Source organism: Miniopterus schreibersii (assembly GCF_964146895.1).
Source record: "Miniopterus schreibersii genome assembly, chromosome: 2".
Classification (NCBI taxonomy): domain Eukaryota; kingdom Metazoa; phylum Chordata; class Mammalia; order Chiroptera; family Miniopteridae; genus Miniopterus; species Miniopterus schreibersii.
In genome coordinates, this window is record NC_138102.1 from 20851100 (window position 1) to 20867676 (window position 16577).

Genomic DNA, 16577 nt, shown 5'->3' on the forward strand with positions numbered 1-16577 from the left:
AAATGTGTTACCTTTAAAATAATGTAGTTGATTATAACTAAGACTATAATACTTTATAATATTCAGTTTAAAAAATGAAAACTAGATCACCAACTTACACCATACACAAAAATAAACTCAAAATGGATGAAAGACTTTAAGACATGAAACCATAAAAATCCTAGAAGAAAACATAGGCAGCAAAATCTCAGACATCTCTCGTAGCAACATGTTTGCCAATACATCTCCTAGGGCCAGAGAAACAAAGGAGAAAATAAACAAATGGGACTGCATCAAAATACAAAGCTTCGGCACAGGAAAAGAAACCATCAACAAAACGAAAAGGGAGCCCACTGTATGGGAGAACATATTTGCCAATGACACATCTGATAAAGGTTTAATATCCAAAGTATATAAGGAATTCATACAATTTAACAAAAGGAAGACAAACAATCCAATTAAAAAATGGGCAAAGGACCTAAATAGACACTTCTACAAAGTGGACATACAGATTACCAAGAGACATATGAAAAAATGCTCAAAGTCACTAATCATCAGAAAGATGCAAATTAAAACCACAATGAGATATCACGTCCCACCTGTCAGAATGGCTACCCTCAACAAATCAACAAACGACAAGTGCTGGTGAGGTTGTGGAGAAAAGGGAACCCTAGTACACTGGTATTGGGAATGCAGACTGGTGCAGCCACTATGGAAGACAGTATGGAATTTCTTTACAAAATTCAAATTGGGACTGCCATTTGACCCAGTGATCCCACTTCTAGGACTATATCCTAAGAAAACCAAAACACCAATTAGAAAGAATCTGTGTACCCCTATGTTCATAGCAGCGCAATTTATAATAGCTAAACAGCCCAAGTGCCCATCAGTAGATGAGTGGATAAAAAAGCTGTGGGACATTTACACCATGGAATACTATGCAGCTGTAAAAAAGAAGGATCTCTTACCCTATGGGACAGTATGGATGGACCTGGAGAGTATTATGCTAAGTGAAATAAGCCAGTCAGAGAAAGACAAGAACCACATGATCTCACTCATATGTGGAATGTAATAAACAAAATAAACTGATGAATAAAATAGATCCAGAGACATAGAAGCATGGAATAGACTGAGGGATCTCAAAGGGAAGGTGGGGAGGGCAGAATGGGTAGGGAGAGATTAACTAAAGAACTTCTATGTTTGTAAGCATAACCCATGGACACAGACTTTGGTATAGGGAAGGCCTGGGGTGGAGGGGATCAATGGGGGAGAAAAGGGAAAAAAAACCCTGAAGAAAAAAAAAAAAAAATATATATATATATATATAGCCTTAAAAGAATTAAGTCTTCCATATTCAATGCTAAACATGTTGAATAAGCAAAATCTTTTTAAATGTCAGCATTATAAGTAAGTTGTCTATTCATTGATATAAAATATATTGGTTATTTTACATGGAAAAAAATAAACTGTATAGAAAATATATTTATGAGTGCATTGTGGTAATAACTTTTTTCTTTTGTAGCCTATATATGCAAACAGATTTCCTGTACCAACTTACGCAGCCAAGCAGCCTCAGCAGTTCCCATCAAGGTCTGAAGTGAATTTGCTTAGATTACTTGACCAGAATAAAATCCAGAGTTAATGTCTAATATTTTTTCTCCTATTTTAATTTGATTTAGGACAAGTATTTATTGTCCACAGTTTAGATAGAGCACAATATACAGAAAAGCTTTTAAGGATTTTTTGTTTTGTCATATTAGTTCAGTGTCAAAATGAAATTTTAAAAGAAGCCTCAATAAGACAGTAAACTTCTGCTGCAGCCTTTGGTATAAATAAGGTTCAGAAAGAAGGATTTTTAAAATAATCAACAATGGGAAACCATGTGGGCTTTACTAGGCACCAGAGAACTACCAAGAAATGAGGAATTGTGGGGCTGAGATCCAGGAGAGGAACACAGTCTGGTGGTGACCCCAGCTTTGGGGGCCACTTTTCTGTTGTAGCTGTGCTTATCGAGAAAATGAGAACAGAGTTTAGGAAGCTGTGGAGAGTTTTCAGCAAACACAGGCTGAGAGGAGGAAAATTGGAGCCCTGCCAAGGAGGTACCTGGCACATACCCAGGGCTTGGTGTTGCAGCCCACGGGGTAGGGGGAACTAGATCCCCAACTTACTTTTACAGGTTTTTTGTTATGTTTGTCCCCCGATAAAAAAAAAAAGACAGACATATAAGAAAATATGACTAAAACCAAGAAAAGTAATCAACTGTAGAATCAGACTCAGAGGGTATCTAGTTAATAGAGTTATCAGACATGGACCGGACAGGATGGAATGGGTCATTGGGGAGAAAAAGGGACATCTGTAATATTTTGAGGGGGGGAAAAAAGTCAATATTGAGAATTTCAGCACCGAACTAGAATCTTTAAAAAAGAATCAAATTGAAGACTCAATAGATGGGCTTAAAATCAGCAAAAAAGGAGAAAATTTATTACTATATTTTGCATTGCATAAAATGCATCCCACCTCCCAAAGTCCTTCAAATTGCAATTGAATTGCAACACTGAGGCATGTCCTCACGTTTAATCTTTATTATACAGTAAGAGCGTGCTGAAATCTAACTGAGCATCAAGAAAAGAATATATAAAAACTGTGAGAAAAATATTCACCAGGTAATGTTGTAGTGTCATTGGATTAGTGGTATACTAGAATTGATCAAAAAGAGATTAAGGAAAGGATGTCCACAGGTTAAAGTATGAGGATTGAGAAGGACAGGTATAGAAGTCATAGCAGTTTAATTCCCAGAGTGGATATGATGTTTGAGAGAGCTGGAATTTCAGCTCTATGTATATATGTAAGGTTTATACTTACATAATTTCCTGCCTTTAAATCCTAACAGCACAAGGAGTGCTTAATCCATATAGTGTCCTCACTTGTCTTTTACCATTTGTCTTTTCAATTTCATATGCTATTCTTTTTATTTTTTATTTTTTCATTGATTTTTAGAGACAGAGGAAGGGAGCAGAAAGAGAGAAACATTGATGTGAGAGTGAAACATCGATCTGCTGCCTCCTGCACGTGCCTCATGGGGCATCGAGCCCACAACCTGGGCATGGGCCCTGACTGGGAATCGAACTGGCAACCTTTTGGTGCACGGTTTGATGCCCAACCAACTGAGCCACACCAGCCAGGGCTGTGCTATTCTTTTTAAAACATATAAAGCAGGACCTCTAGACAACATTGCTGATTATAGAATAACATTAATTTAATATAAGTACTCCATTTTAGACTCTGGTGACCTTTACCCATTGCATATCAGATTAATAATAATCTCAGAATATCACATACCCTTAAGAATGGTTAGCAGTATTAAGGATGGCATTATGTTGGGTTTTTAAGGAATGTAGTATTATTTTATTCTGCCTGAACACATGATTAACTGTGTTTTTCTTCTCACAGGCCACCTCCACCACAACCGAAAGTATCATCTCAGGGAAATTTAATTCCTGTTCGTCCTGCTCCTGCGCCTCCTTTATATAGTTCCCTCGCTTGATTGTTTTACCTTTCCTTTTACAGATGTCTTCAGGGAACTGAGCTAATCCTTTTTTTTTCTTCTGATATTTTCTTGAAAATCCTTTCCTCCTGCTGCAACTATGAATGAAAATAAAACACCACAAAACAAACTTTACTAACACAGAAAAACAGAAATTGAGTAGTGGGAATTGAGAAAAGAAATTCAATGAAGTCAGGGAATTTAGAATAACATTTTCATTTCCATCACTGAATAAGTCTTATTCAGTCATCTGTGAAGTTAATGCACCTAATAACATGAATTGGTATTTTGAACATGTTACTGTAATGATTCTCAAATTAATTGTATTGGTTTAAGTTTTGTTATTATGTGCTTAAATGTAATTATGACTTTTGACCTTAGTTATCATTAATGTAGTTCCAGGTTGAACATGTGATAATCTAATACCTATGAACACTAACTGCCAATAATATCTAATATTTTTCATTTTGCACAGACTAATAATCATCATATGCTAGAATCATGAATAAAGGTTTGTTCTGTCTTCAGAAGAATGCACAAATCCCACAATTAAGATAACAATATTACTTTTTAAGTACAAAGTACACTTAAAGTGTATATGTGTATATTCACACACAGTTATCTCCCATTTGATTCTGTGGATTCTATGGGTAATAGACGCTATGGATCTATCTATGGATAATGAATATTAGAAAAATTAATTTAAATAGAATTCCGTTGTGAATCATGTTAAAACATGACATCCTTTTACAATAGCATTATTTTAATAAAGTATAAATTTTAAGGTACAAAGTATTTAATAGAACTAATCAAGATATACTATTGATTCAAGGCTATGTAAAGCAGGAGCAATTGTATCTTCAATCAGTTGAACTGTTATAAAACCACTTGAGAATTTCCTGAGCACTTTAATTAAGTTTAAAATCTGAAACTTCAAAGCTTGCTATTAATATAATTTAGAATGTTTACATTTACTAAAGTGTGCTGGAACATGTTTCTCTTGAACTAATATTTTCAAAGAAATTAGGCTAGAGAAAGGAAGGAAGAAAAGGTTTTCTTAGATAAGTGCAAAATAGTTATGTGGTGTCCGTGAGTTATCATCACAACTGTTAAAAATGAATTTTTACTATGGAAGAAATGGTGTGAATGGTAAAAATTTAAGTACTTAAAAATTTTACATAACCTTTCATAATAAAGTTTAATAATAGGTTTATTAACTGAATTTTCCTTAGTTTTTCCAAAAGAATTTTGGTTTGTGTATATATACGTATGCAAATATAACACAATAAAAAAATTACTTGAAATTCTGTTTTGTGTTGCAAAGTAACTTTCTACTCAGCTGTTTATAATATTAATTAAAACATTATACTTAGCAAAACTATTGTACTAGTCAATCTTTTACAGATATTTCACTAATATTTAGATTTCTGTCAAATTGTACACAATGGCTTTTTGTTATTAAAGGAAAACAGTTTTGAAGAAGATATTTCAGTTCTCTGAAGATGATACATTATTTTAACAATCAGGCATACATTAAAAATTATAAACAATCCCAAATGAAGAATCTTCATTTCTATTTAAATCCCTGAATGAATTAATATAAGGCTAAAATATTTGTGTCTTTTATTCATATAGTCTCAATTTCTGCAATTGAATTCATATCACTGGAATTTTACAGTTGGTAATACATTAACTATGTATTTTAAAACTTTTTTCAGAATAATTCCTTGGATCTCTGAATATTTAGAAAGTTTTTCTAAAAGACTAGTTGATTAGTTTAAATTCTTTTACTTTCATATATATATATATTTAGAAATTTATATGCTTTTCACTTTGGTTTGCCCTTAATTTATTTTGATTGCTATTAAAAGTTGTAAAATTTCATGGTCATAGATGCCACTTCAAAATTTGAAAATATTAAAGGGCTTCCTTGCCATCTGCTGAAGATGTTTTAATGGTCAAGGATAAATTAAATGTAACTTTGATGTAACTGTTTGAGTATATGCTCACATATTTACTTTGTTTAGGGTATTGCATTTTCCCTTCCTATCAAGCAGGTGCCTGGGTCTCTAACCATATAGTTAAGCACAATGCAGGTTTTCTAAGCACAAATCAGAGTTTATTAAATTACATAAATGTTTTCTCAAACTCTACCATCTTGCAGGTACTACATTAGGTAGTGTGATATATAAGTTCTCAATCAGATTGCCTTCTGTTATGGAGAGGGTCACATATACAGGAAGATTAATATAAAATCTGCTCTATTAAAGATTTATTAAAGGTTGAGGAGAGGGAAATAACAAAGAAATAACTAGAAATTTATTCAAAATACCACTAATTTACAAATCTAAGCATTTACTGTAATTGTTCTTCTAATGCTATAAAACAAGATGAAACCAGATTTTTCCTCAGCTACTGTCTAAAAGTGTTAATGTAGCATTGGCTGTTCCTCTTGAGATACAAGCTAATTGTTATATTTTTGTTGCCTTTTAGTTTGTGTGCCTGCCTTTATGTTAATTAGTGTGAGAATTCATTCTTTGGGACTTTAAAATAATTAAAAGATAGTGTATATAGGTAGAGACTGGGGTGAGGTGAGGCAGGGAGGCAGGAGGCATTGCACTCCAAGGGAATAAGGCAGTGTTCATTCAGGAAAGACCAGAAGTTGAGGTGGCCAAAGCATTGAGGGGTAAATGAAAATAGGTGGCAGCCTGGGTTCCGATTAAAGAAAATGGTAAATACTGTTTTGAAGAATTTGGCTAGAGTTTTCTACTGGAACATACATACTATAACTATGGACAAGAATCTTGTCCATCACATTTACTACACAAATGAATGTTCATTGAACTGTGAAGTTACTAAAGAGAATGACATCATATGAATTTTAGCCAAGGCCCTGCGTAGAACCAGATCAATTGGAGGAAATAATAGTTTGTTTACAATGTGCATTTGGACAGTAAGTACAGGGGGAAAAAAATGTAGCAGGTTCTTTCCAAAGATATCAAAATCTACTGACTTCATTTTTGGAATCTAGTGTTTTGTTTTGTTTTAGAAAGCAGCTAGTGGGTTTTTTTTGTTTACTTTTTAGGAAACCCAGCTTTAGTAAATGTGAAGATGTATATTTGTGTGTGTCTGTGTTCTAGTTATTTTTATTTTAATTTTTTAAAATTAAATTTATTGTGGTGATAGGGGTTAATGATTATATAGGTTTGAAGTGTATTCTATGATATGTCATCTGTGTATTGCGTTGTGTGCCGACCACCCAAATTCAAATCTTCTCTCACCATACAGGGGTGGGCAAAAGTAGGTTTACAGTTACTCATATGAGAAAAGTCATGCAGGTTATAATTATTACAATAGCTTTATTAACTCAATGTTACTACATTTGCTCACCCCTGTATATAGTCTGATAGATGACTTATAGGATATCATATTTACCTTTCAACTCAGACCTGATGGGACTCAATTTATTTCCTATTAGGCATTTATGTAATATAGCTCTGCTGGTGTGGTATGGGAGACAACAACCAAATTCTCAAAATACATCAGAATCAGATATGTGGATTTTTTTGGTTTTTTGTTTGTTGGTTTTTTGACTAAGATAAAACACCTGAAAGACAGTATTTCCTCATTACAAACTACTGATAGAGATTCTTCCATCTCTGTCTGAGCCCCCACCGCACACTGCCAGGTATAACAAGTTTTCTAAGATGACAACACACCTCAAAATGCACTTATTTTTATTGTCCCCACATAGAAATGGTACCATCCTTCTGAAGATATAAAAGGAAAGGAACTAAGGTACAAGGTTGGAGAGTGCTCAGAACAGATTGACTTAAAGTCTCTCTGTATTTCTAAAATTTCAATACTGTTAAAAATCTTCACCTTTAAAAAATATTCACAAGTATTCTATATTATCTGAGATGACCCAAGAAATTAAAGTATAAAATCAGACTCTCAGAATCAAGATCTTACTCAGTATCAAATTTTACAAAGAGTTTTAAGATTACAAGTAAGCATGAGATACAGGTAAAGCAGCAAGAGTTCTGAGGCCTCTACCACTGCTAGCCAGGTCCTGTCTTTCAGCACCCCAAGTACCCCAGCATGGCGTGGCCCAGTAATAGGTATGGCTTCTAAATAACTTACATATTCTCCTCACTTAATAGAAGGCAACATTGGGTTGCGAAACATCTTCATTTTATACTCAAATCATTTTATACCTTATGTGACATTTTCAGGGAGCTATGCCCCATTAATCCATAGATTCCATCTATGTTTTACCCTAAGACAACTAGATGCATGTCATTAAAAGCACTCCATAGATAGGTGACATTCCTGCTAGCAAAAACTATTTGGTTTGTTTAGCAGGCTTTTTTTTTTTTTTTTTTTTTAATTTATTGTTTGAAAGTATTACAGGTGTCCCACTTTTTCCCCCCAATAGACCCCTTCCATCTTGCTCCCTCCCCATCCCTAGGCTTTCATTCTGTTATTGACTGTGTCTATGGGTTATACATATATGCATATTACTTCTTTGGTTAATCTCATCCCACCTTCCACCCCCCTTCCCTCTTTCCTCTGAAATATGATCGTCTGTTGCATGTGTCAATGTCTCTGGATCTATTTAGTTCGTCAGATTCTTTTCTTCATTACCTTCTTAAAGAGCAGCCTTCAACATTTCCTGTAGTGCTGGTCTGGTGGTGATGAACTCTTTTAGCTTTATCTTAACAGTGAAGCTCTTTATCTGACCTTCAGTTCTAAATGATAGCTTTGCTGGGTAGAGCAATCTTGGTTGTACTTCCTTGTTTTTCATCACTTTGAATATTTCTTGCCACTCCCTTCTGGCCTGAAAAGTTTCTGTTGAGAAATCAGCTGACAGTCGTATGAGTGCTCCCTTGTAGGTAACTAATTGCTTTTCTCTTGCTGCTTTTAAGAATCTCTCTTTGTCTTTAACCTTTGGCATTTTAATTGTGATGTGTCTTGCTGTGGGCCTCTTTGGGTTCCTCTTGTTTGGAACCCTCTGTGCTTCCTGGACTTGTAAGTCTATTGCTTTCTGCAGGTAGGGGAAGTTTTCTGTCATTATTTTTTCAAATAGCTTTTCAATTTTTTGCTCTCCTTCTTCTCCTTCTGGCACCCCAATAATATGAATGTTGGACCTCTTGAAGTTGTCCCAGAGGCTCCTTATCTATTTTCATATTTCTGGATTCTTTTTCCTTTTTGCTCTTCTGGTTGGGTGTTTTTTCTTTCCTCATGTTACAAATTGCTGATTTGATTCTCAGCGTCCTCTACTCTACTGTTGATTCCCGGTAAATTATTCTTCATTTCAGGTTGTGTAGCCTTCATTTCAAATTGGTACTTTATCATATCATCAATTCTCTCAGTTGTTTTCATAATACTCTTACTAACATGGTTGAGCATCCTTACAAACAAAATTCTGAACTCTGTATCTGTTAACTTGCTTGGTTCTATTTCATTTAGTTCCTCTTTTAGAGATTTCTGCTTTTCTTTGTGACATGTTTCTTTGCCTCCACATTTTGGCTGCTTCCAGGTGTTTGTTTCTATGTATTAGGTAGACCTGCTATGTCTCATGGAATTTGTAGAGTGGCTTTGTATAGTAAGTGTCCTGTACGGTCCAGTGCTCAGCCTCCCTAGTCACCTGAACTGGGCTTTCTAGGTGCTCCTCTGTATGGGCTGTGTCCTCTGACCTGTTGTAGTTGAGCCTTGGTTGCTGTTGGTGTCCCTGGGAGAAACTGACCCCCAGACCAATCAGCTGTGAGGACCAGCTGCAACTACAGCCAAAGAGCTGCTGTGCTGGAGACACCCTTATGGAGCAGGACTTACTTCAGTGGAGCTTTGGTGTTCACCAAGTGTGCCCCTTGTGTGTGTCACTTGTGGATGTAGTAGGGTTGTAAACCAGCGTGGTTAAATTTGACCACCAGGTGCAATGTCTCTGGTGCCTCCCGGGAGGTGCAGAGTCAGCCTCTGCCTATGCCTTGCCCAGGGCCACCCAGCATGAGCTACATAGCAAACCGTAGTTGGCTGCTACTTGTGCTGTGCTTGGCGTTGTCCAGGAGCGGCCAAGCTATGAGCCAGTGTAGGCTGCCGCTAGTGCCAAGCCTGGGGCCACTTATTAAGCCGTATGGGGCACGCTGCTGCTTGTTGGAGAGATTTTAGGAGAGTCCTAAGCATGAGGCTGGAGAGGTCACTTGCACAGAAAAGCCACTAGGAATGGCCTGGATGAGCCTGCAGGTAGGGAGAGGAGGGGCCTCCGGGAATCACGGGGCGGGGCCAAAGGTGTGAGTCAGGTGCTGGCGATTCAAATATGGCGCCTGCCTGCCGGCTGTGTGCAGGGAGGACTCACCAAAGGAGCAATGGCCTCCACCAGCTCTTCTGCCTGGGAGGAAGCCGCCCCTCCACCTCTCGCCCCAACTTCAGGCAGGTTAGTTCCTCCCCAAGTGTCCCAGGTCCTTTCAAGCTGCTGCCTGGCGCTGGGGCTCAAAGCGAGCATCCGAGTGAATCCGTGCGCGGGCCCTTGAAGAGGAGCTGCTGGGGCTCCCGCAGCCTCTGCGATCCTCAGCCACAGTCCCGGCTGGTTTCACAGCCCAGAGTTGTGGGGACGTCTCTTCCTGGCCCTGGAGCCCTGGGCTGGGGGCCTGCTGTGGGGCTGGGACCCCTCATTTCTCCAGGAAACCTCCACCACGGAGATGTCCCTCCCGGGTTTAAACCGCATCTCAGGGTTGCAGCCCCCGTCCGCCCCTGTCTCTGCCCTTCCTACTGGTCTCATTGCTTCTTCAGTTCCCTGGTTGTCGGGCTGCTGTTCAGCTGGATTTCAGGAGGCTCTGAGTGATGATGGTTCCGTATTTTAGTTGTAATTTTGAGGTGGTTGCGGGAGGAGGCGTGTACAGCTGCTACCTACGCGGCCATCTTGTTTCCTCTCCTGTTAGCAGGCTTTTGATTACTTTGCTTAGAAGATCAGACCCAGGCACTTGCCTTCTCCTCCATACTCCGGAAGTATCCTGCCTCCCCACACTATGCCCACTTGCCAAAATCAATGAATGTATTATAGGGTTCTAGGTATTTCTACAGTAAGTATTTTAGCCACAAACATGTTTGCTGCAAGCATCTTCCCCCCACACGTTTTCACCACACAACGAATTGGCTGTAAGGCAAGTTCACCATGAAAGATAAATAATTGGTTGACAGTTTAGTTTACATTTCACAGACTTAATGTATTTGAACTAGTTGTCAGTTTGGTTTCATTTCTCCATTGACAAAGTTCTTGCAGTTCCTCCCATTTTTATATTATAGAAATCTTAGCCCTCATTATGGTCTATACAGTGGTGAGTAGAGGTGGTGGTCCTAAAATATTGGATGGTGACAACTGCGTATAAAGCCAGATTGAATACTATACTAGAAAATAATCACATACCAGTTTGCACGTCTTTCCCAAACACAGTCATCCCTCCCACCTGTCAAAACCAAAACTTGGCACCCTATGGCAAATACAAAAGAGGTGGCTACCAATTCACAACAGTCTTTGAGCATTAATTATTGATTCTTTAGTTGGAACCTGATGCTCTCAAGGAGGGAAGAATTGAAGCAAAAAAGAAAAAGTCTGATGCCAAATGAAAAGACGTATCAACAAGGAAAAAATTGTATATAACACAATGAATGGAAAGCTTCAACGACAATGTATTTTCATTCTTCTCAATAAAGTCTTTTAATTTTATGATTAATTTTTTGTGTCATTTTGTCTTTTTAAATGTCCATCTTTTATTTTTGACGATTTTATTTTTATGCATAAATTGCCTTACAGCCAATTAGTTGTACCGTGAAAATGCTTGTAGCAAAGATGTTTATAGCAAACATGCTTAAAGTGAAAATACCAGGCACGGGATCACAGCCGTGTTGTTTAGCCATTCACTTCCTGTTTTAAGGGTCTTACATATTACTAATTGAGTGACTTTTAAACATCATATTTCTGATTATTTTTAACACTTGTTTGTTTATCCATCATCTAAAGATAAAATTGAAACTCCAGAATATAATATCCATGGCCCTCTACGATGTGTCACTGACCACCCTAAATAGCCTCAACTTCTGATTCTCTCAAGCACTTTATTATTTTTCCACTCTAAACCTCTGACTCCAAAGACAACATGTTCTTTCATGTATTTCCTCTTGCTTTCTCTCTCTCTCCCTTATACACAGTAGGCTCTTAGTAGAGGATGGCCAGCTTGAGTTTGGCTGCCTATCTACAATAATGTGAGAACCATATCCACATTTAGTAACCTGGAGAAATGAAACTATATCCTAAAGAGTTACAAGGGACAAGGACACGCTCTTAATAAGCCTGAAATATTATCAAATTTACCTTGTTAGTAAATAAAAGAAACATGAAGTAAGCTGATCACTTTAATTGAAAATGAAATCAGATCAAACCTAATTATACCGACACAACACAAACCCTCTGCACGATGAAAACGTTTGTCCTACTGTTGTATCCTTGTAAATATTGCCAGTACTCTGGGAATGCCTCATTTCCCCCAGGCTCTTTCCAAATACAGCAGAATTTATTGATGCATATAGTGAGGTCAGGTAATGAATTTTCAAGGTCATTTGGCAAATAGGAGCCAAAACAGTTTCTTTTGATGCCTCCAGAAATCTCTGCATAATGGGTTGCTTCTGCTGAATTCATTAACTTCCTCACCATGCTGTCACCAACTAATTTTTCTGCTTACCCTCATTCTAGTCTACGTTTATATAACCCACACTGGATGTTCAAAACACTGTAATAACTTTGCCTCAGGAATCTAGAAAATAACTTTGAGGAAAATAGAGGCGCCACATTCCCCTTTTTATTGTCCAGAATGAAGAGCTGTAATAACTTTGCTTCATGTCTGTGAAATGACTCGAGGACCCAAGTTCCTGACAGAGAGTTTGCTACTCCTCTATCTGGGTAAAATTTTACATAGACATTTACAAAATGTTTTCCCTTGGGCTGTTTTTACTATGGGAGCTGCTAGCAAAAACAAAAACAAGAAAGGAAAAGATGACCACATAGTGTGTACAATGTGTAAGCCCATCAGAGCACCATTGGGAAGGGAAATGCTGCCTTTTGATAGCCAGTCTTTCCAGGCAAGTTATTCCCAGGCACATCCTCTTAGTGACTTTCTGTGTCTCACTGTGCCTATTCCATTCCTCTTGCCTTATAGTTTGTCTTATTCCTATTAGCTAGTTATCTATAAACCAGATTCTTATGAAAAATGTAAAACCATAGATGGATTTGGGATCATGTATGTAGGACATCAAATAGTCAGACACTCTGTATTATATAAAAGGATGTGCCCCTGTAACCAAAAAATACTAGGAAATTTAAATTTGATCTTGTTCTAAGTAGTCAGAATCTGGAGGACTCGATCATCAGTGCATCCATCTTTTTAAGGACATTTGTGAAAAACTTAAGAAACTATTGTTGGCTCATGAAGCTCTGGATCCATGCTGACACCTATGTTGCAATCATGGAATCTTTACTTTCAGGGAAATACCTAGAAATGGACATTTTGCGTCTGCTACAACAACGTAACATCTAAGAGATTTTTCTAGAGAACTTGTTATTCATATAAAGTAATAAGACTGCGTTATAGGATTTCAGGGCTACAAGAATGAGGAGCCCCGCCAGGCGTGGCTCAGCGGTTGAGTGTCCACCTAGGATCCAGGCGATAGGGGTTTGATTCCCGGTCGGGGCACATGCCTGGGTTGTGGGCTGGATCCCCAGCAGGGGGTGTTCAGGAGGCACCCGATCAATGACTCTCTCATCACTGATGTTTCTGTCTCTCTCTCTCCCTTTCCTTTCCTCTCTCTGAAATCAATAAAGATACATTAAAAAAAAGAAAAAAAAAAGATGTGGAGCCTCCAGTTTCACTCATTCCACACAGCCACCCCTGCTAATTCTGTCCAACCCAGTTGCTAGGTATCTGAAAGTACACCATTAAGTTTTCATCCCTTGAGAGTTCTGGTTTCTATTAAGAAGTTTCCTTTTCTTTAGGTAATACTAGGAGGTAACACTAGAAGGACCAAATAGTTTATCATCTAAGCTGTGTGAAAGATTGAGACTGTGTGACATGAGCATGAAAGAGGACACCTCATAAATACATTAGAGCAATAACAAAAGGCAGGAGCCCAGGCTCTCCAGGAGCTGGGGATATACACTCACTCTTGTTGACACCTCAACATCGTCTGAGTACAGGATGGGGCAAAAGCAGGTTTACAGTTGTGAGTACACAAAACACAGAGTTTACTCTTGTGTTATTATTTATTAATTATTGTAGTTTGCACATGAACAACTGTAAACCTACTTTTGCTCCACCGGTGTATTTGGCTCCCTTTATCACTCTACTAACCCCCACACCTCTTCCCTCTGGGAACCACCATACTGTCTGTTGTCTGTGTTTATGAGTTTTTGTTTCACCTGTTTGTTCATTACGTGCCTTCAGTTTTATATCCCACAGGAGTAAAGTCATGTGCTGCTTACTTTTCCTGTCTGACTGACTTGGCCTAGCATCCGTCCATCTGGTCGCCAACGGCAGCACGTCATCTCTTCTCATGGCTGATTATTCCATTGTATGTACGTACCACATCTTTATCCAATAATCTCGTGTATAGTTTTAGATTCAGGAGGTGTTGCACGTTCCTTTTTCCAAGCACCTAGAAGCGTCTGATGCAAAACCGCGCATAATAAACGTGTTGGTTCCTTTAGGTCCAGCAACAGGAAGGGGCAGGGTTTTGGGGGGACCACCGGGAAGGAGCGGCTGGGCTGGGTACCTAGAAGAGGAGTTTAGAGACGGAGTGATTTGAAGGCGGCACCCGCTGCGGGCTCTTCGTGGTCGCGCGCAAAATACCGGGTGCGGAGGCCTCGCGAGAACACCGTGCGAGCTCGCGGGAGGCGGCCCTGGCGTGTGCCGTTTCCCCGCGCGGCGGGCTGGGGTTAGCGCCGCCGTTCCCGCTCGAGCCGCCAAGGGCTGCGCCTCAGGAGTCCCTCGGAGCGGCGGAGGCCCAGCATGCTCCGCTTAGTGCTGCTGCTTGCGGGCCTACGGGGTTTGCTTGCGTCAGGACTCGGTAAGGCGGCGGAGCGCCGGTTTTCCAGGCCTTGGGCCTGGAAAGGTTTTTCTTTCCCTTCTTTCAACGGTCTGCCAGCTTCGGTCAGACTGTGGCCCAACGCGGTTGGAAGCCTGAGGCCCTTAACCTGCCTTTTGGTGTCGTTTGCCCGGTCACCCTGGAAGCTGGGCCGTGTTTGGGTGTCCGGCCTTAGAAGTGACTCATGAGAGTGGGAGGTAATTGTAATAAGCTCAAGGGCAAACCCCTTACTGCCTGAATTTGGGTTTGGCCTTTCTTGTAGGTCTGTCTGTCATGGGCGTCACCAAACCGCCTCAAAATGTCTTGCGCTCAAAAGCACCCCCGAAACTTCTAGAACTCTCCACTCAAACTCCAAAAAACCTGACTTTCCGCAGGTATCATTTGTCCCAACAAAATAGCTTGTCTTGCACACAGTAATAATTTGTCCTGCAACACAAAATAATGTTTGAAGCAACGAATGAGTTTGATTATTGTGAGTCAAATTTTGATTCAGATGTGGGGAACTTCCAGGAAGCAGAGAGGTAGAAGAATCTAGTTTCCACCATTCGCCACATCGTTTGGTCAGGGGGTTGCACATCTTCTTCCCAGTATCCAGTTCCACTCTAGATCTCATTGCCCTGGTAAGACATGTTGTGAGAGGCTGCACTGTAGTCAGGGAGACTCCAACACGGAGTGAACTCGGGGTCATCGGAATCATAGAGCGTATAGTTATAGACATCGAATGGAAGATAACCTAATGTTTTACCAGTTCCATTTATATTTTCAAAACATAGGAAGGCTTTCTAGTCAATGTCCAAATCTGAGTAAGGGGTGTATACCTTTATGAGCAAGGAGGTCCCAAATGGAAGGTAGTTGTCTCTGGGGCATGTTTTCCAAAAGGAAGTCAGTGTGTGTTTCAAAGAAGCCAAGAGAACCCTACAGTTTTACCAGTCAAGTTTTTTCATCCCTTTAGGGGTAGAGGCCAGGCCACCAATTCAGGAACCTCAAGATTATGGTTTGCTATGGCACAGATCCAACGGCCAATGAGATTTTCAGATTCAGAAAGTTTCTGTAGCGTAGGAACAAAACGGCATAATAAAGTGTAATTCTCAGCAGTGAAGGTTACAAAAAGATAAGAGGCCAAACCAAGAGCTAACATTCTCTCTATAGTAGGAACTCAAGAAATGTGGCTGGTGTACTAGCTAACATGTGAGTTTGAGGAGCTGGAGATTATATGAATAGCATATAAGAATATGAGAATAACAGTTTTTCTGAATTACAAATTCTTACCACCATCAGTTACAAATTGTCATTTGCTTTTGGCACATAGAAAAGTGGATAAAAGAGTTCTTCTGATAAATTGTCCAGGGGGAAAAACATGAGATTATATCAGCCTTGTCCAGAATCTTGGGAAAGCTACCTATTCAGATGCTGTCTGCTTCTGCTCCTTGGAAATTTTGAGCTTTAGGCCTCCAGTTGGGGCTTTCTTTAAATGAGAAACATGAATCCAAGAATCAGTGCCTTTAAGTTCTGCTGCATAAGGATTAGTTAAAAGCACCTGGTAAGGTCCCTTTCACTGAGGTTGCGGAGCATCTTTCTTAAGATGTCTTTTCTAATGGACAGAATCTCCAGGATGTAAGTTGTGGTGGAGCAGATCTTTGTCTCCAGGGAGCCTGCTGTGAAAAGACTGCAGGACTAGTTGGCTGTTTTTCTTTAAAGCCTCAATTGATCCCTTGCACTAAGACTACATATGTCCTTTGGCAAGAAGGGATGCATAAACACACGAGTACAACATTATTGGATGCCCGGTAACAATTTTGAATGGTGATAGTTTATGTCTGCCAAAGGGTGTAGATCTTAGATTTATTAAAACAATGGGCAGTAACTGTGCCCAAGGAAGATTAAAGACCTGTACAAATTTAGCAAGTTGTATTTTTATAATGCC

At 39.2% G+C, this 16577-nt stretch overlaps 2 protein-coding genes across 2 annotated transcripts in view; both read left to right on the forward strand.

The window, feature by feature from the left end:
- Positions 1–5077, forward strand: part of ADAM9 (ADAM metallopeptidase domain 9) — a 101267-nt gene extending 96190 nt beyond the window's left edge. Inside the window, exons 21-22 of the mRNA XM_081129348.1 lie at positions 1502–1569; positions 3430–5077. Coding sequence (XP_080985474.1) covers positions 1502–1569; positions 3430–3523 — 162 coding nt within the window. The 3' untranslated portion in view covers positions 3524–5077. The remainder of the gene's footprint in view (positions 1–1501; positions 1570–3429) is intronic.
- Positions 5078–14577: 9500 nt separating this feature from the next.
- Positions 14578–16577, forward strand: part of LOC308553630 (disintegrin and metalloproteinase domain-containing protein 32-like) — a gene marked incomplete at both ends in the record, with an annotated part of 127527 nt that continues 125527 nt past the window's right edge. The window contains one exon of the mRNA XM_081129653.1: positions 14578–14635. Coding sequence (XP_080985779.1) covers positions 14578–14635 — 58 coding nt within the window. The remainder of the gene's footprint in view (positions 14636–16577) is intronic.